The 27,754-nt window shown below is 42.4% G+C and overlaps 1 protein-coding gene across 1 annotated transcript; it reads right to left on the bottom strand.

The window, feature by feature from the left end:
* Positions 1-7,879: 7,879 nt before the first annotated feature.
* SUB1 (SUB1 regulator of transcription) lies at positions 7,880-26,842 on the bottom strand. Its single transcript, XM_037063133.1, has 5 exons — positions 26,736-26,842; positions 23,575-23,647; positions 20,867-20,986; positions 12,420-12,528; positions 7,880-10,525 (listed from the first exon to the last, which is right to left on the bottom strand). The coding sequence occupies exons 2-5, from the start codon at positions 23,644-23,646 to the stop codon at positions 10,446-10,448; spliced, it is 381 nt and encodes a 126-aa protein (XP_036919028.1). The 5' UTR covers position 23,647; positions 26,736-26,842; the 3' UTR covers positions 7,880-10,445.
* Between the last annotated feature and the right edge of the window lie 912 nt (positions 26,843-27,754).

Here is a 27,754-nt window from a genome sequence, read left to right as displayed (position 1 = left end):
TAGAGCCAGCCTGACTTGACTCCGCCCCACCTCACTCCCCTGTCACCATGGACCAAACCCACTGAGAAACGTGAGCGCTAGGCCCAAGGATGCAATCCGCATGTGCCAGCCTCCCAGGACGCTGTATGGTGGATCTGGAGGGACAGACAGAGTATGTGCCAGGCACCCAAGCCTTTTTGCCTTCAGCATCTTCTCTGCTCTGAAGGGCTGAGGCCCCATCACAGAGTGGCCATGACGTTCTATCACCTACCGTGTCATTGCAAGTTGCTATCAATTTTCTCACACTCTCAAACCTACGCCTAAAAACTTAGCCAACATTGGTGTTATCCATATAACTTATTTCAAAGAACACAGAGGAAGACAAGAAATAATTATGTTACATAAACACAGCTGTGCCCTCTGGGGGGTCCATGCTGGTCGCTGTGCCTGCCTTTTCCCATTGCCCATCCCCCACCCCTGACGGTCTCCAACATATTGGCTGGACCAGGGCTCTTTACCAGATGGCAGTCCAAAGTCTTCTTGTCTTCTTTGTGAGCTGCTGTAGTTTCTCACTCACCAGGACAACCGATCAAGGGAGTAAAAGAGACCACCAGTAAACCCCCAGGGTCCTGAACACACTTCTCCACAGCCCAGGCTCCTGGGGACAACCAGACCGATCATTCCCGTCCGTATAGAAACCCTGCCCAGCGGGTCAGTGGCCTAAGAAGTCTAAGGCGGCCAAAGGGCCGTCTCCACTGCAAATTCATTGGAATCACTCCTCCCTTCTATCCTGGGTCCCCAAAACTTACATGCTTTTCCAAGAATTAAATGTAAAGGGTGAGGGAAGGTGTCTTTAAAATGGAGAGATCTGGCAATCACCACCTTAACTAACCTGGTGATCAAACGCAATGAAGTGGCCTGGCCTGAGTGGCCCCATGGTGTCATGCAATAAGAACCTCACCTCTGGCCATGGCCAGTGTGGCTCAGTTCATTGAAGTGTCATCCCATTCACAGAAAGGTTACAGGTTCGATTCCCAGTCAGGGCACATACCTAGGTCGCAGGTTCGATCCCTGGTCTGGGTGCATAAGAGCCTTGGTATGGGCAGGTACAAAAGTCAACCAATTGATGCTTCTCTCTCACATTAATGTGTGTGTGTCTCTCTCTTTCTCTTCCCCACTCCCTCTCCCATCTACCCTCTCTAAAAACAATGAAAGAAATGTCCTAGGATGAGAATTTTTTTTTAATTAAAAGAATGAAGCGCACCTCTATAGTATTCTTTCATGGAACCTGAACTGAGCCATGAAGAAACAGGTGGATCCAGAATGTGGGACACAGTACTTGGCTTGGACTCCTGTAAAAAAGTCAGTGTTATGGAAAACAAAAATAGTAACCATTTTAGATTAAAAGAGACGAATAACCAAATGAAGGGCATGAACCTTGATCAGATAACTGTATCAGGGGAAGAAACAAAAGACATTTAAGGGAACAATTGGGGAACTTTAAATATTAACTGAATATTAGAAAAAATGACTAAATTTTTCTCAAATTGTGATCATTGTGAAGTTAGGTAAAAGAAAGTCTTCACTCCTGGGAAAGGCACACTGAAGTTCAATGGCTGCCTCAGGAAAAGCGTAAGCACAGTTGTTTGTTTGGGCTGTGAACGAACTATTGCATCCTTCCACAGAACGCCATTTTTACCTGTAGGAACGATGGGCAAACTATGGACACGTGGATCTGGCAGGCATTTCTCAAAAAGGAACAAACCAGCCCTGGCTGGCATAGCTCAGTGGATTGAGCGCAGGCTACGAACCAACATGTCTCTGGTTCGATTCCCAGTCAGGGCACATGCCTGGGTTGCAGGACAAGTCCCCACTTTGGGGCATGCAAGAGGCAACCATACATTTATGTTTCTCTCCTTCCCTTCCTCTCTCTCTAAGTATAAATAAAAATAAAATTTAAAAAAAAAAAAACGAGCCTGTCACTTCCGGGAAGACAACTGACAACTTCTGTTGTCAATGGTGGAATTCTACCTTCCGAGCAAGTTACAGGGCAACTAACCCTTAAGAAACTATCACGTGTCAAGTTTTGTGGTTGTTATCAAAAAACAAGCACAATTATCTGAGAAGCCTATTTTAAAACACTCCTCCCATTTCTAACTAACTGTTCCTGTGAGGCTGAGTTTTCTTCACGTATTTCAACCTGAATAAGGTACCACAAAATGTTAGCTGCAGAGGCAGATGGGAGAATCCAGCAATCTTCCAATAAAGAGATCGGCAATATATGAAATAATGTAACTCTTCTTATTAATTTTTTTGTTTTGAAATATATGGTTATTTTCCATTCAAAGTGTTATTTGTGTTAATATGTATGTTCCTAAGAAATGCATACTGAAGTACTGAACAATGAAATAATGTCTATAGTTTACTTTCAAATAGTTCCTTCAAAAAGTTTTGTGTATTATGTACATAGGTGTGAATGTTTATATGTACATATGTATATATGTGTATATGTATGCATGTATCTGTAATTTACTTCCAAACTGTTCAGCAAAAAAAAAGAGACAGAGTGTTCTAAAATAATAGGTAAAAGATATAAGGGTGTTCTTTTTACTATTCAACTTTTCTGTAGATTTGGGATTTTTCAGAATAAAACGTGGTGGGGAAAATCAAGTTCAAGGTCACTGAGATGGAATGTAAACATTTTTCAAGTGGTTACCATATTGAGAGGCCACGCCCACCTCTGACCCCATTGGTCTGACACTTAGGAGCTCCTCCCACAAATGTTCTCTCGGCTCCTCCAAAAGGTTGGAGAAGTCTTAAAATTCCATCCTTGGTTTTATAGGCTCTCCTCTTGGAAGCCTGCTGGCACTCTGACAGGAAATGTTGGGATCTAATTCTGGTTATGGAACTGAAGGCAGTAGGGAGGGCATGGCTTGCCTCTGCAGGCAGTGGAGGTCCAGGGAAATGTGGAAGTTCAAGTTCTCTAAGTGCCATCACACCCTTCCTCAACTAGTGCCCTTAGAGACCTAGCAGGACTGAGCATTTAATTGGTGCTGCAATTGTGCAGCCTTCACGACCCATCACGGGCTTGTCCCAGTAGTGCTGTGACCACAGATGAGACCCCATAGAAGCTGCAATGGAAGCTGCATTGGAAGCTCTCTAGCTCTGTGTCTTTCTTTTACGTTGATAGCTTTTACTTTCTTTCCCCACGTACCTTGCTTCTCCAGGCTGTCAGAGTAAGGTCTGGAAAACCTTTAATCTCAACTTGCCATAATGATTGTGCCACAGCCAATTGGTCTTGCAAAGTCATGACCTTCAACTGTACTTCATTCCACACTGCTACACTCCTAAGTACTTGTGGCACCACTGTCTACCTATTTACTCACATGCCATTGCCCCCACACTGACATTAGCCCCGTCCTCTCCAAATATGTGCCACTAATCCCAGAACACAACCTTAAGGGTGGGTTTCCTGGGGCCATTTCTGGTTCCTATTGCTGCAGCATTCACAGTGCCAACAGGAAGCAGACGGCGTACTCATCGTAATTTGAGGAGGGTTTAACAAAGACCATTTACAAATATATGAGTGTAGGAAACCCACACAGACAGTTAACCCCTTCGGCCCAAAGGGACAAGGTTAAGGGAACGACCACTGGAAAGCAGGAGAGAATTGGGCAGAGGCGCCCTTAAGAGGACACCTTCAGTTGAGCAAGAGCCAGGCCAAGGTGACCTTGAAGGGAGAGAGGGAGCCAGAGAAACAAATATCTGACCTCTGTTCTTTCTCACTGTCCAATTTTCTAGCAGGGCTCTGCGCCGGCCAAACCCAGGGAGGAGGAGCCAGAGAGCAGAGGGGCCTTCGCTGCGTCCCTGCGAGCCAGCCTCCCAGGCCCGAGGGTGGGGCGTCGTAGACCTGGGGGAGCACCCCAAGGCAGCCCACGTCCAGTGCAGTCTCTACACGAGTATCAGGAGACACGCGTCCTGTTCGAACTTCACTACACCCTTAAAGTTGGGTGTAGTTGGGTGAATAGGGAAGGTCAGATTTTATATAATTCTTTTTTCCCAGTATTATCTTCATTACTAGTTAAGTTTTCCTTACACAATCACAAGGCCCACCATGGCACCTGGAAGTTGGTAGCAATTAGGCCAAAAGAAAATCCTAGTCCCTAAAGCCAAGAATAAATCAACCTGCCCTGGCTGGTGTGGCTCGTGGCTCAGTGGACTGAGTGCCAGCCTGCGAACGGAAAGGTCGCAGTCCCATTCCCAGTCAGGCCACCTGTCTGGGTTGCTGGCCAGGTTCCCAGATGGGGGGATGCAGGAGGCAACCACACATCGGTATTTCTCTCCCGCTCTCTCTACCTCTCTCCCCCTCTCTCTGAAAAGAAAAATGAAAGAAGTAAAATAAGTCAACCTCTCTCTTTCAGGAGTTTTGGCCAGTGGCTCAAACTCAAACTGGTAAAACCAGCATAGACAGAGTTGAGCCTTAATGGAAGGGTTTGGCAGTCAGACGCTAGCATGCAACCATGCGCTGGGAATGCAAAGCGTGGGCCACTGGCCTTTCCACTGCACTGGAAATGGGGTGAAATGGTTTTAGGAAATTCTGAACAAGAGGCACTGGGTCAGACACGAGTCCTAGCTTGTGATGCCAGTGAAAATCGGGGTGAGAGATACTTCCACGGAGTCCACCGCTGCATCAATGAACCGAAACTGTCCACCGCCCAAGACGGCACCATGGGCACACACTCGGTGAGGTCACTCTGGTCTCAGGTTTTGAAGCTGTCCAGACGTGGATGCCGACTCTGCTTCTGCTGCTCGTCCTGCTGGAACCAAGCCAACTACCCTGCGGAAGCGTCCATTCCCACCTGCGAAGCAAGAAGGACGGGAGCCCCTTCTCGTGGAACTTGCAGCAGAGTGCTTCTGCCTAAGACAAAAATGCCCCAAGAGGAGGAGTCTAACCCAAGTTCTTCTCAATACTTACGGGAAAGCTGTGAGTACTTCTTTCCTCTTGCAGATGGCTCAAGTTGAAAAGGTTGCAAAACCAACTCCAGTGTATTTTTAAATCCTGTAAAGGTGCCACGCCAATCAACCTTTTTCTAATGGCTTGCTGCCAACACTGCTTTGAATACCTCTTGCAGCAGTAGCTTCCCTTCTATTTGAAACCCAGGAACCCGTGTTACAGGACTTCGCTGTTTTAGAAACATACTCAACTGTCCCTAAGCGCCCGCTCTGCGTGCCAGGTAAGGATTCTGCAGTGAGCAGGAAGCCTCCCCCACACTCGGAAAAAGTCACAGATGAAAAAGAGCTATTTATGAGTGCTTGGATACCAAGACGTTTGTTTCTGAATGAAGAATTTTAAGGAAAATCACAAGGTTTCTGAAATTACTCCTCAGGGGAGTCTTCAAACCTGACAGCCAGATTAATTTCGATCCTAGATTGAGGCTAACATCCACAGATTCTTCAAAATCTTCAGACTTCTGCTATGGATCTTTTCACTACCTTTCCTCTTATATCACTTAAGTGTGAATAAATGAAAATGTTCTTTCTCCTTTTCATCTTCCAAGGCCCATAGTGAGCAGGAAACAGGGCTCATGCCTCAAAAAATAAACAGGAGGCTCATGGCTGGCCTTGCACACGCACGCACGGCTGCCCACAGGCACTGCTGGACTACTCCATGGTCTCACCTTGGGAAGCTCGACTGTAGGGGGGAAAGGTGGTTTGAGAACCAAAGCGATCCAATTCTTGATGTTACAACGAAGTAGGTACACTATCTTTTCTTAATCATAATCATCTGAAGTACTCCTAGTTCTGGGGACACTTAGAAGTCACCAGAAAACAAAAGTGGGAAGTGACTGGAACTGGAGCGGACACCAGGGTCAATTGAAATAGGTACCGAACACAGTCAAATCTGCGCTGTTACCAAGACGTTGCACACTGCGTTGGAAACGCACCCTCTGGACCAGGGACTCAACATCCCTCCATAGCTACCACCTTCTTCCTCTTCCTCCTCCACAACCAAGCTGCTGGGTCTGCACCCCGCATGCAGACTCTGCCTTCCCCACCCTTCCACATCGCCCGTGACCTACGTATGAATCGCTGAACTTTAGAAATGTGAAGGTTGTCAAAGTCAAGGAAAAACTGACCTGTGTCAGACGACTAGAAACGTCACAATCAAATGGGCTGAAAGCTTTTGCTACAGTCACCGTTGGAACAACTGGCAGTTTGAATGGGGCCTCTGGGTGGAGACACACGCGAGTTCTCTGTACCATTCTAGCAACAGCTAATCATTTACAAGCCAGAGTGGGAACCACCAGAAGACTCAGGCAAAAAACACGAAATGGAACTCGACGCCCCCTCCCGAGATGCGTGAGCTACCACCTACAGAGTTCTAGGTGAGGTCTGACTTCAGTGGCAGCAGGAGCACTTTGTGTGGTGTTTTCCATACTCGCAAAGGTCATAGTAGTTACAATATCCAAATGTCGAAATTTAGGGTAAGTGGTTTATTCTCTGGCAGTTAAAAAATAGAAAAGGTCTACATCACTTCCAACCTAAAGTTAGTTATCCAGCAGAAACATAATTTAAAACATTCAAAAGCCAGAGTCAAATCAAAAGAGAACAGATGTGTTTCACCTTGTTCAGAAACAGCAGGTCACTGCTAACCTAGGACTACAAGGGCTGAAAAGTATGTCTGGGAAGGACGAAATTTGGTCCAACTTTTACATAAAGCAGTTGGGCGGCAGGGGAAGTACAGAGTCTCTTCATATAGACAGACATTGTTTTGGGTGAACTGTTGTGCAGTAAATACTCTATGTAAACTCTTAAATGCTTCATGTTTTGAAAACCCCTTTTCTAGACCCATACACCTTTGAGCTATACTATAAAATTATAAAGTCAGTGCACTACTTTTTTTTCACTGGATTTTTGAGTCAATGTTTTCCAGTTCAGTGGGTGGGGCAAGGTAAGAGCCCTAAGCGGTGTTCGTATCTTTCTAATCCTGCATCTTTCTAATCCTGCGTAAGTTCCCCTGAACAGAAATTGAAGCAGTAAGCCCTGGCTGATGTGGCTCAGTGGGTTGAGTGCCGGCCTGCAAACAGAAAGGCTGCTGATTCGATACCCCACCAGGGCACAAGCCTGGGCTGCAGGCCAGGTCCCCAGCTGGGGGCTTCAAGAGGCAACCAATCAACGTCTCCCGCCCATCGATGTTTCCCTCTTTCTCTCTCCCTTCTCCACTCTCTAAAAATAAATAAATACAACCTTTAAAAAATGAAATTCAAACAGTAAGAGATCTCAATATGTAACTAAGTGAAAGCACTAACCAAGAAAGGGAAAACAGACACTTTATAAATGTGAATGGAGTGTGAGACACACAGAGAAGTCCATTACACAGTTAAGCACACCAAGGAGTAATCCCGCTACCAGTCACCCGCAGGGGGAAAGGAGGCCGTGAACATCCTTAGTGTCTGCATTTCCATGTGGATGGGGCGGGCCATCCAGTCCGAGGTGCTCAGAAGACTCCACACGCTGAGGCGAAGCCCCACTCCCAAAGCGCTCGCACAGAAAGGCAGCCTATTGGCAATGAAGCCCCTTCAACAGATAACTCTGCCATTCATCTTCAGGTTTGCGAAACTGGGATGACACAGAGGACACACTTCTTATTTTTTATTTCAACATTTAAAAGATTCACAGATGGAGTACTGTAGTCATCGACATCTCCATGGAAGACGACATACCAAACAAAGCATACAGGTATCCACAATCACAGAATTACGTCTTTGTGACTGTGTGTTTAACCCCTAGAATTATCTGGAAGAACGCCACTTAAAAAAAACACACACCAAAAAAACTTTTGAGTATTTCACTGAATTAATTTCCATAAAAAGTGAATAGCAAGGAATAGCAGGAGAAGTATTAGTCAGCACTTTAACATGTCAAGCTGGTAGTATTCTGCTAACATACCCATGTCAGGAACATTTAATTCTCGATTATTTTTCTTTTCCTCTCAATAGCCAAGACCAAGATGTATCTACTTTTCATTTTCAGTCTTTTTTCCAAAAGCATTATGTGGAACAGGTTGACCATCAGAGAATCTTGACTAGCTAATGAGGTAGGAACAGTCTTCAAAAGTTCTTAAGCATTTATGAAACAAAACAAAACAGTTATATACAGTATGTTTTTAATGGTTGGTTGTTCCTTTAATAAAATGCCAAGAGCGTTGGAAATTGGTCAAATACTGCTTGTACTTTAAAAAGACAAAGAGTAAAACCCCACGAGAAGGTTCCTAACAGGCCAGGGCTGGCGTTAACCCAGCCCGCTCCGGCATGGGGTACAGGAGAGAGACGGCTGCCCCGGAGTGCCGAGCTTTCTGCCTAGAGACATCTTACCAAGAAGGTCAAGTTAAAACGGGGGGAAAGTGTTCTTTCTTCCGGTACAAGCTAATTTGGCTGTTATTTTAACCCAGTTTTCATCCTTTTCTACACACAGAGAAAGATTAACAACTTCTATACATTGCATACCCAGTAACATTATTTAAATGAATTTCGCAGTCAATGTACCAAATTCTGCCAGAAAAACACTCCTTATATGAAGGGTTTAAGCTCAACAGCTAGAAAATGCCTCGGGAATAAAAGACCAAAGCACCATCTCTTTATTAGCGGATTATTTCAAATGCACACACCCCCTTAAATTCATATAAACCTAGGAAATTTAACCATTACCCCCTCTCTATCTACAACAAAAATCAATGTTCTGTGTTCTAACTACCCTTTTTGTGTATAAGGGAATATTTTTCAATCTACCCAATTAAGCCAATAGGACACACATTTCCAAAAATGGGGAAGTTATCAATAAAAAAGTTACTTGTACACTTTAATATCTATTATTTGATGAAGGTTAAAATACCAGAAGAGAATTTATTTCCCTAGTTACAGAACAATTATGGTTACTGCTAAAAACACTTTAAAAAAAACAAAAATGCAAAAAAAATATCAAAATAGAATACCTGCCAGATAATTGATAACTACATAGGGCCTGGCAGGCAGTTTTGAAATCAAATCTTTGATAAATTCTATAAAATGTTCTAGACATGGCAAACTTGGTATAATAGTACAACTCTCTGATGCAGCAGTAACCACTTTAAATTTTATTTTAGCTTCCAAAAATAACTTGTCAACAAGAAATTTTTAATGTCTAGTCTAAACCTGTCTTTTTACTATTCTGTCTAGGACTACGTCCTATCGAAGTGATCAAAATATCACGCATCTTGAAGAGAACTGCGTCACCTTCTTCAACTTCAGTAAAAGTCCCTTCACACCCTCCCTAAGGCCACATCGTGCCCTACTTATTGCTGCCAAGCCCCTGAAACCTATGCCTCTATCTGCGTCTGCTCTGCCATCATGGTTCACTGAAAATCCTATCAGAGCGCCTGCTAAAACTTGGTAACGTTTAAGTCCAGTCGATTAACTGCAAAAGAACTAAGGCGACTGAAGCGAAGGCCAAAAACCACAAGTATATACTTTCCCCTAAAAATGGATCGCATTACCTACTATTAACAGTAAAAGCTCAGTGGTATCTCGGCTATATATAATCCCTACTCAGTGTTGTAAAATAAAATGTTAGGCCAGTAAGCTTTCACAATTTTTATTAAATCCTAGTCTAATTTAACAGTTTCTGATTTTATAGACATCATCCTATGGTGAACATGTTCAGTAAGTGAAAGTAAATCAGACATCTAAGAAGCCATCATCCCCCGCAGACTAAGCGGTAAGACAACTGTCACGCAGAACACTACAGGGAATGCCACACTTGCTTGCTCAGAGTTTTCACACAAGCCATGTTGTTTATCAAACTATATCTCCTAATATTTAATACAGTAGAATTAGTGATTGTAGTTTCCATATAGTATTTTAATTACAAGTACCTTACTGAGATAACTAACATTTTGACAGTTTCACTGACTTTCCAGATTAGCATCATATATTCAAGAACAAAAAAAATGAAAATTGAACACAAGTTATTCAAGGAAAATGAAAAAAAAAGGACAGTGAAATGTCACTGGACATTTGTGTAGAAGAAAACACAGCAACTATGGATTCACAAATCAAAAGTTTATAAATTCAATACAATACAAATTCTTTTGAATGTAAAAGGTTGAAATTCAAAGGTCTATAAACTTTTGGCCTTAATTAAATAGTACCAATTCTGATCAAAGAAGGCCACAACAGTTAAGACAGTATTACTTGATTTTATTTTCCACTAGGCGGTGGGCACAAAGCGATCCTCCTCAATGAAGCTGACAATGAGCTTCATTCAGATCGTTTTTAATAATGCACATTAAAAAACACATATTCTTACAAATTGGTTTGCAATCCAAATATACAACAGCTTGGGCGGGGGGACATTTAGAAAACAAAAGCCAATGCAAAAAGACAGATGAAAACCACCAGACCAGTTACGAGTTTTGTATGGCTCGGACTTTACAGTTTCCTTACTGCATCATCAATGTCAGAAATCTGTTCCTTCAGCTGGCTCCACTGCTCAGGATTTAAAGAAATACCTAAAATAAAGTTTCAAAAACAAGAAACTGAGAATCTATTTTAAGCTTTCTTGAGGACTCTTATACATTCAACTAAAATTCTGTTTTATCAAAATGACCATTTCTGAATGGTACAATGGTATAATATTGATATAAAGTCTCTCAGTTTGTTAATTAGAGTCATCACGATCACCTGAGGTCAATTTTATGCCCAGTTTCACTATCAGACACAGCATCTTACCTAACACTGGTACATTTTATACCCAGTGAGAACAATGATTTCATGATGCATTTCACAAATGTGTGCAAACGAGCAGGCAAGTGGCCAGGCCCCAATTTGGTGTGTGACACCTTATGTATCTACATCCAGTTGGTCCCAGCTTTTGCTCAAGATTTCCACAGAAACTCAAGGCGAACGACTTCTCTCCTGAGCTCTTCCAGGAACACTCATCTCACTTTGGGAAATCCCTGGGATATGATCCATACAGGACTTCTTGGAACACACATTTGGAAATCAGGCCATCACAGGGTTTGAATCCCAGCCTCACCGGCACTAACTTTAAGGCCTTAAAACAATTACATTACCTCTGAGCTTCAGTTTCCTCACCATTAAAATGGTTCTTATACATCCAAGGGTTGTTGTGAATGATTAAATTAGCCAACCTGAATTAAAAGCTTAGCAGATCACTGGGCACAAGTGAACACTTAAAAGGTTAGCTTAATGACACTGTCCTAGTAAGTTGTAAAACTATGAATGGAAAGAACTTTGTACTTTAAACTTTCAATATTCTTATACCTGACCCATAGAAACAAATAAACTAAACTGAAGAATTAATGGATCTCAGAAAATGGCTGGGAGGCCCCGAAACAGAGAGCAAAGCGGGAAGGCACTGGCACAACCCCCAGGAAGGGCTTTAAGGAAATGCATCCCATCGCCCAGCGCACTTTTGCAGGAGCAGGACAAGAAATCTGGCATTAGCCACAACGAACAACTGGGGTGGCCACTCCGGAAGCAGGCTGGACAAGAAAGTGCAGAATATAAAAACACAGAGGGTTAAGTTTTATAAATCTAAAAACTACATGAAGCAACCTTTCAAAACTGCATGCAGGCAGAGCAGAAGAAAACAAGGAGGTAGTTTTTCATCAGCCGAGGATTAACCTAGAGCAGTTAACTACCCAGTATATACAATTTATGTTGGTGCACAGTGCTCTCTAGCTACTGGGTGAATTAATCAAGTTTGCTTCTGTGGTGCTAGATGAAGCGAAAAGACATAAGCCCATTTAAATAATACCACCCTAAAGAATATCCAAAAGGAAACTGTGAACCAGGATTTTCCATTCTTGATTTTACAACTTCCCAGATAGTGCCTACACTCTACTTCAGAAATAATGTTTTAGCCCTGGCTGGCGTAACTCAGTGGATTGAGCGCGGGCCTGCAAACCAGAAGATTGCGGTTCGATTCCCAGTCAGGGCACATGCCTGGGTTGCAGGCCGGTTCCTTGCAGGTTAACTACCAGCAGGGGACGCACAAAAGGCAACTGTACATTGATGTTTCTCTCCCTCTCTCCTTCCCCTCTGAAGATAAATAAATAAAACAAAATCTTTAAAAAAAAAAAAAAGAAAGAATGTTTTAAAAAATTTTTAAGTTACATTCAAGTAAATCAGCAGCTAACTGAAGTGGATATTAAGGGAACAATTTTTTCTGGGTTTTATTCCAACAGCTGTATTTAAGGTACCTCATTAAGTCAAAGCTAAGTGTCATACCCAAAAGACTATAGAAGATAACGAATCAACCAAATGAGGATCTCTTCCCAGTACACTGCAAACATTATGTCCATTTCCACGAGATTGGTCACTTAGATCATTTCTGACTCAGTCCAGTATTAGGACCAAATTCAAGAAATTAAGTCTCACCTTTTCTTCCTGGTTTCATTTCACCTTCTGGATCCATCCAATATTCTCTAATATCAATAAGGACTTTTCCTTTGAAGTCCCGAACACTGACGTACCTCATTTTTCCAATCTGCAGAGAAACAAAACATGAGAAGGTATTTGTTTCTACAGTCCATATTTATATTCATAACTTACTGCATACTCACCCTATTTTTAACCACAAAAATAACTACTACTCTCAGTATCAAATGATAACCAAAGGAAATATCACTATGAAAAAGAAATCTTTCTACAAAGATGGAACTAAACAAGCACAGTTCACATTTCCCATCATTTTATATTAAAAGAATCATTAGTAAAACAGTGCAACTGCCACAGAACACAGTACAGAGGGTCCTCAAAAAGCAGAGCGTAGGGCCCACCAGTGACGGGAGGCCTGCCCCACTTCCGGGTGTGTGTCTGGAAGAATTAAAAGGAGGAACTTAAGATAATTATTTGCACACCCATACTCAGAGAAGAATTACTTGCAATAACCAAAACATGGGGCAAGCAAAATGCCCATCTTCGAATAAGTGAATAAACAAAATATAATATACACATATGGTGGAATACTATTCAGCCTTAAAAAAGGAATTTCTGGCACAGGCTACAACATTGATGAGCCTGAGGCCACTATGCAAAGTGAAACATGCAGTCACAGAAAGAGACACACTGTATGACTCCACTTACACGGAGCCCAGAGCAGCAGATTCAGAGACAAAACACAGAGTGGGGACACAGGGGGCGGGGGGCGGGCTGGGGAAGGGACAAAAAGCTGAGTTATGTTTAGCTGTGTAACAGTTCTGCAAGATGAAAAAGTTCTGGAAATTTGTTTCACAACAGTGTGAACATATGATTAAGGCAGTAAATTTTTATGGTACATTTTTTACCAAAAAAATCATTAGAAACCAAACTCTTACAGTATGAACTACAACCACAGGAAACCACAGACCTCTGCTTTAGCAACCATTCTGAATGTAAGAATAGAGACAATAATCGCATGAGGAAGCTTTCCCTTTAGACACTCACTTCAAATAACATCTTTTAATACACTTCACTCACAGTCAGAACTTAATCCTACTACCTACAGGAAACTATTTTTCAAACTTTATTAAACACAAACTACAAAGGCCAAAGGAATGGAAACGCTTTACTCAACAAAGTACCGTACACACACTCCGGGCAGTCCTTCATTTCCGTAACACATTGTCTAGCACCTCAGCTACAAAATCACACTTTCTAATGAGCAGCTCTAATACCTCTACTTCTCTCCCTCCTTCTAACCCTACTCTTCTTCACTCTTACTGGCTTAAACTAGCTGTGGCCATTGTGCTTAAAACACACCAGCATGTGACAGTTCTGTGTCTGGCTGGGTCCGATCATTAAATCCTCCCCTCAATCGGGCTGCTGCGGGAGTTGGAGCTGTGCAGTGACACAGGCACACGTTCGTGCCCTCCACCTTGCCCTCGTCCCCTTGGACTGCTTTTGTCTCAGTTTGGTCTCATTCGTTTTCCTTTAGCTTTCCATCTCAAGTAAGTTTCTTGCCCTGCTGGTGTGTCCCCTACTTCCAGGGCATGCCCCGTGCTTTATGGAGAAAACAAAGTCTATGAGGTATGAGGCACAGATAAGTGCCTTCAAATCTTTTTTCTATTTACCCACATCATTATCAATTCTTAAATTCTTTACCTTCCACACCCCATTTCTCGTGTGTGCATTCTTTCCCTTTCCGATGGTTCTTACCCACCATTTCCAAACATGCCTCTCCTCTTTTTATCAAGCACTTTATAACTTTCCCCATGTTTCCTTTTTCCCTTTAGGGCTAAACTCTGAAAGAAGCAAACTCCTGTTTCCACCAATTAAATTCCCATAGCCTACTCTAAAGTCACCTGTGATTTTATTGTCAGTTTTATAACTTTTTAGAAGATTTTATTTATTTATTTCTAGAGAGGAGAAGGGAAGGAAAAAGAGAGGAAGAGAAACATCAGCGTGTGGTTGCCCCTCACGCGCCCCCTACTGGAGACCATGGCCCAGGACCCAGGCATGTGCCCTAGACTCAGAATCGAACCGGCAGTGACCTTTAGGTTCGCAGGCCAGCACTCAATCCACTGAACCACACTCACCAGGGCTATTGTCAGTTATAACAGCTCATTTTTTTACTCAGTTTTCTTAATATCCCCTAAAGCCTATCATACTGGGTTCCCAGTAAACTGCTTTAATAAATGAATTAAGTCCAAAATAACTGTCACAGTGAAACTGTCAATAGTGACTTACAATATTGATTTAATATTTTTTTTTTAAATTTAAGTATCTCAGCCCTGGCTGGCGTAGCTCAGTGGATTGAGCGCGGGCCTGCGAACCAGAGGATCGCAGTTCGATTCCCAGCCAGGGCACATGCCTGAGTTGCAGGCCGGTTCCTTGCAGGCTAACTACCAGCAGGGGACGCACAAAAGGCAACCATACATTGATGTTTCTCTCCCTCTCTCCTTCCCCTCTAAAGATATATAAATAAATAAATCTTAAAAAAAAAAGAAAAAATATATTTAAAAAAATAATAATAAAATAAAATTTAAGTATCTCAGCCCTGGCTGGTGTAGCTCAGTGGACTGAGCCCGGGCCTGCGAACCACAGGATCACGGTTCGATTCCCAGTCAGGGCACATGCCTGGGTTGCAGGCCAATTCCCGGCAGGGGCCAGTTCCCAGCAGGGGATGCATGAGAAGCAACCATACATTGATGTTTCTCTTCCTCTCTCCTTCCCTTCCCCTCTAAAGATAAATAAATAAAATTTTTTTTTAAAAAAATTTAAGTACCTTAAACAGCTATAGCACTGCACTAAACATTTTCATTTTGGTTTTTACAATAAGCACAAAAGCCTGTTGAGCAGATAAAATATATCAAAAACCTACTAAAATAATATTGATTATGTAAGTCAAGTTTAACGTGGGCTTGAGGAAATGGAAGAAACTTTAGGTGGTGAAATTTGACGTTGAAAAATGATTAAGCATTAGTTAAGTAAAAGGGAGAGAAAAGTGACAAAGACACAGAAGGGAGAAAGCAGAAAGACACAGCACTGATATTCAAAGACAGGCCCAACAGACTGAGCTCTACCAAAGAGGACTTGAAATACGGGAACAGAATCCGAAAGTCTTTGTAGGTTCCTGACCAAGAACAAAAAAACAAAACAAACAAAAAAACCACGCATACTACTACCACAGTCTTCTGCAAGATTCATATTCCTGAGAAATCTGAAAACAGGATTAAATTTTTAAAAATCTCACTAGGAAAAGTTTTAAAATCAAGACTGAAAGGAAACCCATTTTAAAGAAAGAGACAGGCACATTGTAAGTATATTAATGCACATTTTACCAGTCTTACATTAGAAATAGCAAGTACTCAATGTACGTAAAGTGCATAATGCAACATACCAAACACAAGAAAGTTAGCTAGCTACTTTAATTTCTACCCTTGCTCTCTAGAAACTTCTCAGAAGTGCCCTCATCCACAATTTCAATGAAGTATGTTTAAATAATTTTGTCTGCTGCAGGTTAACATAGTAGGAGGTATTTTCTTTCTCCCAAACATAGCTGACCATCCACGTATTCAGAACTTTGTGAATTTACAGTATGAGGTCCCTAATCACTTTCAAATGACTTGTGTCTGATATACAGTAAACAAGGAACTACTCAAAGCAGAGAAAAGATGTAGGTTGGTAAACCTACACTAAAATTTGCTAACATTTCAGAGACTAGCTGTGGGTTCAGAAGGGAAAATCTCCAGACACAGACTAACTGCTACTCCACCAAAATCTGAGTTTTAGTTTTATAAACTAAAACTTACTGTGCACTTTATACACTGTCCCTCAGTATATCAGTGTTCACTTTAACATAAAACGTTTTCGTGCAGTAGATCGAGTGCGGGTTGCACACCCAAGGGTCGCCATTTGAGATTCCCATATAAGGGCACAAGCCTGGGTTTCGGGCCAGGTCCCTGGCAGGGGGCGCGTGAGAGGCAACCACACATTCATGTTTCTCTTCCTGTCTTTCTCCTTCCCTTCCTCTCTCTCTCTAAAAATAAATAAATAAGTCTTTTTAAAAAAAGGTTTTCCTGCAAATCTCCAAATAAAGATGGGCCCGTGGAAAGATGCACCGTGTCTACCCCATGACTCGCACGCCCCAACACCAGAGAGCAGAGCCACAGCCGTGCGTGGGGTCCCTCCAGAGTGCAGGGAGCAGTGGCACCGAGGAAGGACGCAGGAGGGCTGCCCCTGAGATCGGGAACAGGGCAGGGATGCCTGCTCTCACCCCTTCTCTTCAATACTGTGCTGGAAATAATAGCAACAAAGCAAGAGAAAAAAAAGAAAAGGACAATATAAAACTCAACAGACATAATCACTATCAACAGAGAAAGTTCTAAGAAGTCTCAAAAAACGCATGAGTAACATATAATATAAGCAAATATGTATATAACAATATGTATGTTTACATGTTATGTGATAGGCATATTTTCTGGCAATAAACTGGAAAATGAAATTAACATTTACAATACAATCAAAAAATACAAAATACTTAAGAATGAATTTAAGAAAAGATGTGCAAAACTCTATAGTGAAAATCACAAAACACAGAAATTCAAAAAGATTTGAATAAACGGAGAGAGTACATATTAAGCAGAAGACTCGATGCTGTCAAGCTGCCCATCCTCCCGGAATCGATCTCCAGCTTCCCCCAATCCCAACCAAAACCCCAGTAAGCTAGTTGGTAAAAACTGACAAGCTGATTCTAAAATGTATATAGAAATACAAAGTACAGAGAACAGCAAAAAGATTCTAAAGGTAAAGAATAATGTTAAAGAACGTATCCCACCTGATTTCTAAAGTCACTACAAATGCATGGTAATTACGACAGCGTAGTACTGAAGACACACATAAATTAATGGAAGAGACTTCAGAAACATCCTTTTTCATAGATTCACTGATTCTCATTACAAAGATCCAAGATAATGCAACGGAAAGCAAACAGTCTTTTCAACAAGTGTCACTGGGCCAATCGGCTGTCTGTGTGCAGGAGAGAGAAATGAGTGGCCACCCAGTCTCAGACCAGACACAGAGAAACTAATTCTGCACAAATCACAGGCCTAAATACACGAAAGTCAGAACTACAAAAATTCTAGGAGAAAAACAATGGCAAAATTTTTGCGGCCTTGGAGTTAAAAAAAAAATGTTTTCATAGGAAACAAAGTATTAACCAAAGGGGGAAAATTACTAAAAATTGACTTAATAAAATTAAAGTTTTATAGATATTTAAAATAAAATGGCAAACCACTGAACCAGAGAAAATATTCACTTTACTTATGTCTGTCTAACAAAGAAAGGACTTTTATCTAAAATATATAAAGAACTCTTCCAACTCCATTAATCAAATGACCCTTTTTAAAAAGACTTGAACAGAATCTTCACAAACAGGTGTATGAAGCCCTGGCTGGGTAGCTCAGTTGGTTAGAGCATCATCCCAACACGCCAAGGTTACAGGTGTGATTCCCAGCAAGACACATACAGGAATCAACCAATGAATGCATAAGTCAGTGGAAAAACAAATCCACTTTTCTCCCTCTCCACCCCCTCTTCCCGTTTCTCTCTAAAATCAATAAATTTTTCAAAACAAATTTTAAAGCAAGTATGTGACATTAAGGAAATGCCAAGTAAAACTACAATGAGCCACCACCACCACACATCCATGAACTTACAGCAGATAGAAGACCGACAATACCCAGTGAGAATGTGGAGCAACTGTTGATGCTGCTGTTGAGCTCTGCTTACATTTACATTGGTGAAATATTATGTTATTTATGCTATTACATATTTTCCCACATTTTTTGCCTCAAATTTTTTTTTCCTATTTTCCTCCTCTAAAACCTAGGTTCATCTTATGGTATGAAAACATTCATTCTGTTCTCTATCCAATTAACCTAGTCTGCTTCCTACTTCCTCTATATTATACAGAAATCAAAGAACTAAACCCATAACTAAATAATTTGTCTGCATTTGCTTATTTTCTTTTTCTATGTATTTTAAATAAAAATTGTATATACCTGAAGTGTGCAACAGGATTTGACATAAATATTCATAGTGAAGTGATCACTACAAATACTTAGCACACCACCTTCTCAGTGTTACCATTTTTGGTGTCTGATCAGTGCACCTGAAACCTTAGCGTGCTTCCAGTGCGTCCAGTATTAAGTATAGTAACTATGTGGCTATCTACCTTCTTTATCCAGACAGACAACAAAGCAAAAGCGAGTAAAAAAAATCAAACTCCTATCTTCCTATTTTCACCTTAATCCTGGTACTCTTTCAAGACTGTACTCAGTCGATTTTGTGTGTATAATAATATAAATACGTACTGTGTGTGTGTGTGCGCGCTGGCCGTGCTTTCTAATCAAATGTTTGCACTCTCATTCTGCCCAACTTTCTGGCATCAAATACGCAGCCCTCCTTGGAACACACACTCTCTGCTTGCCGTTCTTACCTCTTCTACCACCTTCGCCTTCTTCGGCCCGCATCTCTCTTCCTTGCATCTCTCTTCCTTCCTCGCTGAACACCAACCAGCAAGGCAGGTCCTCAGTCCCCTCCTCCCCTCCCTCTGACTTACACCCACCTCAGCCCACCATGCTAACCATCGCCCAGGAACGTTTCCCAACCACGCCCTCCAGGGGCCACAGGACACTCTTACTTATCACATTTACAATCAGGTCCAAAAAGCCAAACCTAACCACCTTTGCCATTAAAACTAATTTCTTTTCCTCATTTCTATTAACAAAACCTGTGTTTCTATGGCTTCTCAAATTTAGTCTTCATTGACTGTTTCATTCCTCCAGCCCGTTTTTCCTCATCAGTAATTTACAAGCATCATTTCTTCGAGAAAAACCATTTAAGCCCCTATCACATCCCTCACAGACTAAGGCCTACAATAAATTACCCAATTCACTTATCCCCACTGCCTCTCCCCACAAATCCTTCTTGCACTGTACGATGCCAGTAACGGTCTCCCTAAAACAAGATACAACACCCAAGAAAAGAATCTCCCTCACGGTACCTTACTATTCCACCTGATTCTCGACAACACAGAAACAGAGGGCCTGTGTTGGTAAACCTACTCGCCTTCTCTGTTCTTGTCAAGCCCAAACTAGGTAGATCTTACTGCTGCTCCCTCGCCAACATCCTGTATGTAGTGGATACTTCACAGCCCACAACTAGACCTACCTCCTCCAAACTACTTTCTAATGGGCAATCTCAACCTCTTCTTTTGGATGTCTATAGTTTTTATATCCACATTGTTTCAAAAATAGCACAACTACAGACACCTAGATTTTAACGATAATCTAGCATCATCACAAAGGGAGAATTTGAGATCTTGCTCCCAGGCACGTTTTCAATTTGGCTCAAATTAAACTCATTAAGAAAAATTCCAGCATCAGCCCTGGCTGGTGTGGCTCAGTGGATGGACTACAGGCCTGCAAACCATAGGGTCACCAGTTCAATTCCCAGTCAGGGCACATGCCTGGGTTGTACACCAGGTCGGGTCTCAAGTAGGGAGCGCAGAAGAGGCAACCACACACTGGTGTTTTGCTCCCTCTCCTTCTCCCTCCGTTCCCCTCTGTCTAAAGTAAATCTTTAAGAAAAAATTCCGGCATCATATAAATCACTTTTATTTCAACTAACTTGGTCTTATATTTCAATGAATATCCTCAGGCAAGAGAACTGTAACATACATAAAAGACTATGCATTCCAGCCCTGGCTGGTGTAGCTCAGTGGATTGAGCACAGGCCTGTGAAGCAAAGGGTTGCTGGTTCGATTCCCAGTCAGGGCACATGCCTGGGTTGCAGGCATTCCCAGTAGGGGACACATGAGAGGCAACCACACATTGATGTTTCTCTCCCACTCTTTCTCCTTCCCATCCCCTCTCCCTAAAAGTAAATAAATAAAATATTTTAAAAAATAAAATAAAAAAAAGACTATGCATTCCAGTATTGGATTAAGGCACCTTCATCGTTCTTCAGATGAAACCAGAGAATAAGCCCTCTGGACCCGAGACAACAGCCGACTCTACCTGAAACATGTTATCATCTCGGCTGCTGCTCTGCTTGGAAGACGACAGGGCTCTTGAAGTTTCACCGGTCTTTTGCNAGTCAGGGCACATGCCTGGGTTGTACACCAGGTCCCCACTAGGGGACACATGAGAGGCAACCACACATTGATGTTTCTCTCCCACTCTTTCTCCTTCCCATCCCCTCTCTCTAAAAGTAAATAAATATTTTAAAAAATAAAAATAAAAAAGACTATGCATTCCAGTATTGGATTAAGGCACCTTCATCGTTCTTCAGATGAAACCAGAGAATAAGCCCTCTGGACCCGAGACAACAGCCGACTCTACCTGAAACATGTTATCATCTCGGCTGCTGCTCTGCTTGGAAGACGACAGGGCTCTTGAAGTTTCACCGGTCTTTTGCTTCTTCACAGGTTTTTCTGAGGTAACTTGCTTTTTCCTCTTTAACTTGAAAAAAAATGAATATGATTAAAATTTGCACACTAAGTAATAAAACACATCTCGGGTTTATGGACAAGAAAGGGCATATGTATAAGGTCAGTGACCAGAAGTAACCTCACAGGACAATCTTATCACAAAGTCCCAACTGGGCAGGTCATGCTGAGCAGTCACACCACAGGCCGTGACTTTCTGGTGAAAGGTGTACCTCTGCACTAAGTCCTGTCCATTGTTTCTGTGCATCCAGGTGAACACACGCTTTAAATGTCTTTTTCAGACCCCTGAAAAGCTGAAACAATCACCCTCAAGAGAATACAAGGTCTCGTTAACTACCCAGTAATCCAATCCCTGCCTTGCTTTCCCACACCTTCACTGCATTCCCTCCCTAACTCCAAATGGACAAGATAAACTACAAACACAAACTGTCCTTCTTCAGTGCATTTGAGAACTTGGTTCCCAATAATGTTATCGGTTTGATTCAAACCACAAACATTCTCTACAGGTTTGGACATATCTTACACTGACAGGTTCAAAAGACTCCATTACTTTTTTTATTTTTTTAAGATTTTACCTATCTATTCTAGAGAGGGGAAGGAGGGAGAGAAGCAATGATCGGTTGCCTCTCATGTGCCCCCTACTGGAGGCTTGGCCCACAAACCAGGCATGTGCCCTGACTGGGAATTAAACCAGTGACCGACCCATTGGGCCACACCAGCCAGAGCAAGATTCCATTACTTTCTACGATTTAAAGAATCAAAAGACTACATTTATTAAGTAAAAAATCATAAATACAAACATAATCAGGTTGCACATGACAATGAAACTTTGAAACTAACCTACCACTGATATGTAACAGTGTTTTCAAACTGTTCTCAGGAGCCCAAAGATACTTTAGAAATTAAGAGTGGTATTAACCAGAAAAGTTGTTTTGTAGACCAGGACCCCACATCCGGTTTCTTTGGGAGAAACGGTAACAACAAAAAGATGTGGGACCTGCTGCTTTTAAACTTTTGGAAATCAGTCTACTAAAGCTACAAATGGAACACGCCAATTATGAAGAATACAACAATTTATTCCATTTCTAGGGTATGATATTTATTTACGCTTTGCTGATTCCAAAAGAGACTTAAACTGGCTTAGGGAATTTATGAGTAGGCAAAGCTATGAAACGAAACCTATTCTGTACTGGGCACTACAAGCAAGTAACTCAAGAACTTCCTCATCACAAAACAACCACTGAAGATAGACAGTGAAGTGTATGACTAGCATTCAAAATCAAAACAGTGCTTTAAAAGTAGCCTTACTGCCAGTTTTTAATTAGCCCCGTTCTCAAAATGAGCCAACCGCCTGTAAAAACCAGGAGAGGGCAGTCATGTTCTTCGGTGGAAAGCAAGCTAGTATTGGGAGCAAGAGTAAGTTTACAATTGTAATACGAATAACAACAATTAATAAATTAGAGAATAAACTGTTTTGTGTTCTACAACTGTAAACTTGCTTTTTCCCACCTCCATAATTTAATGTTTTACTAAATGTGGATGTAGGTAGGTAAAATATAATGTACATATGCAAGAAAATGCCAAGTCCTTACAAAATGAACAGTGCTATTTGGGACAAACAGCCTAAAGTAACCCAGCTCAATAAGCAAAAGCAATTATTCTTCACAACAAGGTCTGTCCAGATATTCCGTGTGGACTGGCACATATAAAGTTCAATGAAAATGTTAAATGAACATATTCAAATGCTATACTACGTGTAAATTAAAAAACTGACAGATTTCCTACTACAATGTATGCACGTTCTTTGAAGCTGTTTCAACCTTCCATTATATTGTGTATTTCCCCACAAAGGTCCATCTTCTACAAGATTCTCCCTATTAAGCTCTCTTTTAACTGTCAGGTTAACCAAGTTCAGAGACACAACAACTATGGAAGCTTCTAGGAGATAAGGACAGGTCTGCACGAAGGAAGCCCTGAGTGAAGTGTGAAGTGCTCAGTTAAGCAAAATCATGTACCACTTACAGCCCAGTTGTCAATTAATGCAGAAAAAGCCTATTCTGTCTAAATGAGTAATTCCAGGTCAGCTTTGCTGGGTGTTGATTTAACTAAAAGGAGGGGACCAGAGCAAATAACATTGTAACTTCAAAGGTACCTAGCTTGCATTTGAAGTAATACTTGTGGGCTCAATAAACACCAGTGGCTGAGAAGGCTGTCGAAATTGACATCTGCATTAAAGGGGTTCAGATCACTTAGATCCACTACCTCATATAATAGCTACAAACAGACTTCTAAATAATGGCAATCAGTGGCCTTGACCTTATTCTAATGCTATTCCCCTGGGGTCCATGGCAGTGGTCCTGTAGCTTTGGGGTCCCTCAACTAGGCCGGCCAGTCTGACTCAGAGGCTAAGAGTATGCATGTACCAGCTAGCACCCGAGGCATTTTCCTGAAGTGGAGTGGGCCCAGGGGCCGTCTGCTCTCTCAGAAGCAGCCCTCGGGCTCTCACTGGGAGACTGGCACACCTTGCGGTCCCTCAGAGGCGGCTAAGGACAACCCTGCTGAACCGGGTATACAGAAACGACCTGGTCCAGGAATAGTCACCTTTTTGTCAACTTCACTGTCAGAATCACTGCCAGAAGAGCTCGAAGAAACAAGTTCCTTTGATTTAGGCATTCTGAAAGAAAACATATTGTGTAAGTAACTTATAAGCTGCTCTATTACCTTCCATTTAACTCTCCCACAATCAGAAATGTAAGAAGTTCCATGGTTCATTCTACCACTTTGTGGTACTGGAGTGGTTATACTGAGCACAATGCTGTAAGTTATGCTCTGATCTATGCTCTTTCAAGTTGAAAACAACATGCAGAGTACAGTGTTCTGACCCAGCAAGGAGAAATGTCACACACATCTCCCTCTTACACCAATGGGGTTTTTCATACTTCATTTTAGGGGGTTAGATGTTTATGAGCAGGTCACTGTGCAAGAAGCAGCTGACGGCAATCACTGTTAAAGCCAGGGGAAAATATAAATCTTCTCAGTACTGCTTTCTACTTCTCACTGACAAGACCTAACAGGAAATTATTCTCTGTAGGCAATGACCATAACACTCACACAACACAGGGAACAGTTGCATTTTTAGATGCTGATATAGTTAATTTGCCATTGTAATGCTATTTTTCATATTTTGTCTGTTCTTAATTTTATTTGGCTTTTTGACCGTCAAATAACAAGAACTAATCCAGAGTTCACCAAGTTATACATAATTCACAACTCGTTACATTTTACACTGATTTTCTATGTTGGAATACACCAGAATTTGAAAAACCTGCCTTTAGGAGAGGCAAAACCTTTCCTCAAATTCCCACTAAGACCCTAGTTCTTCAGATTCCCCAAGACAGAGATACTGGGTTGGCCAGAAAGTTCATTTAGTTTTTTTCATACACGGCCCTAGTAATACCTCAAAGCAATGAAAAGCAACTCAAAGCAATGCTGTTACACTGTATTGTGACAGCTATCATATCAGCATGCACTTTTTAAAAATCGTAATTGGAATTTTTGTGCAGCCATTTTAATATTGAAGATGGGAAAAGATACACAATGTGTTTGGCATATTATACTTTATTATTTCAAGAAAGGTAAAAATGCAGCTGAAACGCAAATACAGAATAGTGCAGTGTGTGGAGAAGGTGCTGCAAGTGATTGAACCCGTCAAGTGTTTTGGGAAGTTTCTTAGTACTACTGACACTTTGGCCAAATAACACTTTGCTGTGGGGCTGTCTTATGCATTGCAAGGTGTTCAGCAGCTCCCCTGACCTCTACCCACTAGAAGCCAATAGTGACAGATTGACAACATAATCAAAACATCCAAGTCAATAAAGTTATTGGTGAAAATGAAAAATGTCTTTATTCTTATGGAAAAAACTAAACGGATTTTTTGGCCAATCCAATACACAGCCCAGTGCCTTCAAGTAGGTGTTTACTGAGTGACTGAGCGCAGTAAGGCAGGGAACCTCGCTGCATTTACTTTTAGGGGTTTGCTTTTTTTACGGCCTAAATCCTAACTTTCAAGGAACTCCAAGGCATGCTATACTTATTTTCAAGACACTTACAATACCAGGTGGTAAAATGTTTATTATCAAAGTATCTTTAGCTGGCTCCATCTCCTTCTTTGCCTAGACCAAGCCATTAATTTTTGTATGCCCTAAAGGGCCCAATACACACAACACAGGCTACAAATGTCTGGATATTTAATAAAAAGACTTCATTTTCTCCTTTAAAAATATCATAATCTAGCTCTAGACTGAACTTCAACTGGCACTGGCCGTCAGTGTGTTCCACAATAGGAGGTCAAGGTAAAAGAAGTGGGCCATCACAACCCTAGCCATTAAATTGGAAAAGTTCACACCATACCCAAACCAGCCATGTTGACTTTACTGGTAATTTCTTGAAAAGTAACATTCTTGGGAGGAGCAACATTCATAAGCACGTTTTATGCATTATTCCTGTTACTGCTCCATTTTACAACCTCATCTCCAAATCAATTCAGTTTTGTATGCTAGCTGCTGATAATGCCAAGACACATTTTTTAAAGGTAATTAAATTAAACCTATTTTTCACTTTGGAACAGCCTACCATAACTATGCCATCTGTTAAAAGTTGCCTGGGGGCCTAGGATCATTTCAAAAAACACCCTCCTATTTAACCCAGTAAGTCCATTAAGAAGAAACAGGTAATTGTATAGCCAGACTCGTAAGAACTTTTGACAAGATATATATCTATACTTAATGAGCCTTTACTGTCTCCCCCCCCACCCCAAAAAAGCAGACTCATAATTCGGGCAAATGATACTAAAATCACTGGTGTAGAATATATACAAAACCCAAATTAACAAAACTAAGTCTTTGGTCATCGATAGCGTGTTGGATTAGAAAAGACGATGTAAAAATTAACCAAGACTAAAAGGCACGTGAATTCTGTACAACACGAGAGTGACGATCACCAAGTCCCTGGGAGGGGGGTCGCTCGGTATCAGGAAGCCTGCTAGAACTCCTGGGCTGGAAACGGCTGGAGCCGCGTAGGGGACAGGTTGGTCGGCGGGGGCGTGGGAGGTGGCGAAGTGCGGAGGAGACCGTGCGGGAAGAGGAGGGACTTGCAACAAGCGCCATTTTCTTCTCTGGAAGCGTTCACTGCCCCCTGCAAACCAGCCGTCCTCCACCCTCAGCCCTCTCCGCCCCACCCCCACCCGCCATGCTATCCTGATCGGATCTGCTCGCTTGCTTCCCTAGAGCGCCCCCCACCCTGGAGACGAGGGTGGGGACTCCGCGAAGCCTTGGGGGAAGCAGACCCTGCACGCGCCCCGGCCCGTGCCGGAGGCAGCCGCAGCCACAGCCACCACTGCATTGTCCCAGGGGTGCCCCGGCCCCCTCCTCGCGACTCCTCGCCTGGCCGCGCCCGAAATCCCGGCCACGCGCCCACCCCCACTCCGGGCCATTTTCGAGGCCTGGCTTTTGACCCGAAGGGGATTGCAGCACAAGGGCCACGGGGTCGTAGTTAGAGGAAGGGCGTCGGAGACGGAGGAGGGGTCCGTGGAGGCCGAAGCAGGGAAGGCATAGGTCAGGCAGCACCGCCATTTCCCCGCGGCCGTCACCCACAAGAGGAGAGATGGGCCGCAGGCAGCAGGCAGCGCGCAGCCCGGGAGGGAGGGTGAAGAGGTCAGCAGGGTAGGGGGTTCGAGGGCTGGGGGCGGAGTCCCGCGTACTCACGCTCCGCTCCTGCTTCCTAACAGCCCCGTGCTCGCTCGCTCAAGACTGACAGAGAACCGGATGTGACGGAAGCCAGGAGACACTGGCTCCGCCCCTGGAACACGTGATGGGAGTGGCTTCAATTGCGAAACCTACACCGAGACCCTTTCCAGGGCCTTAAAGGAACCGTCCGTCTTCCTGAGCAGTTTTCTTGGGAGTGAGATGCAGGGAGGATTGGGTCTGTGAGTGAGTGAGAGAGTGAATAAAACATTAAAGAAAAGCACAGAGCTTTGCACTTGTTCCATAAATGTTTCCTGTACGAAAGTGAAGTGTCCATACTAAAAAAGATCGACATTTCTGGCACATTTCTCCCGGAAATGACCCTCCTCCACAAATCCCCCAGTATTTGCCTGGTAAAATACAACTCACAGTGTTTAATTACATAAAACGCAAGAATTTTTGGAGAGGTCGTGGGCCACACAAACCTTTATCCCTACGCTGAAGTCCTGGAGGTATAAGATAGTTCACAGAAGGCCAGAGGAATCCATACTACAAACAAGGATGTATCTAATAGATTCTTACAATATATGTTTAATGAATGCCTACTGTACCTAAGAATATATATATGTGAAGTTATATTCACCCAACATACTTAGCAAGCACCTACTATGTGCCAGGCACCGTAGGAGGCACTTTACACATATCAGGAACTCAACAAGCACTTTCCAAAGTAAGAATGATTGTTCCCTCCACTTTATAGATGACGAAACCAACAAGGTTAAATAAGTTGTTGGGGCTCAGGCAGTGAGTCATGAGGCCAACTCTGTAATCAGTGCCTGATTACATCATCTTCCCTGCAGACTGAGGGAAGGGTGATGCAGAAGCTCTAGCCCACTCCCTCATGCAGTGTCAGGCTAGGCGGCCACTTTTCAAAAATTCATTTTACCTGACCTTCCAAAAAAGGTGAAATAATCTGTATGGCCTAGGTTACCATTGAGGGATATCATTTGGAAGTGAGTATATAGGAATCTGTTAGGATG

Source organism: Sturnira hondurensis, unplaced genomic scaffold (genome assembly GCF_014824575.4).
Source record: "Sturnira hondurensis isolate 20B ecotype Veracruz unplaced genomic scaffold, ASM1482457v3 Scaffold0014384, whole genome shotgun sequence".
Lineage (NCBI taxonomy): Eukaryota > Metazoa > Chordata > Mammalia > Chiroptera > Phyllostomidae > Sturnira > Sturnira hondurensis.
This window is presented reverse-complemented; position numbering and strand designations above follow the sequence as displayed.

Coding starts and splice junctions, on each gene's coding strand:
- SUB1 (XM_037063133.1), bottom strand. CDS start 23,646: ATGCCTAAATCAAAGGAACTTGTTTCTTCGAGCTCTTCTGGCAGTGAT. Junction 20,987..23,574: donor ACAGTGAAGTTGACAAAAAG/GTGACTATTCCT, acceptor TTTTTTTTCAAG/TTAAAGAGGAAAAAGCAAGT. Junction 12,529..20,866: donor GAGATGATAACATGTTTCAG/GTAGAGTCGGCT, acceptor GTTTCTCTGCAG/ATTGGAAAAATGAGGTACGT.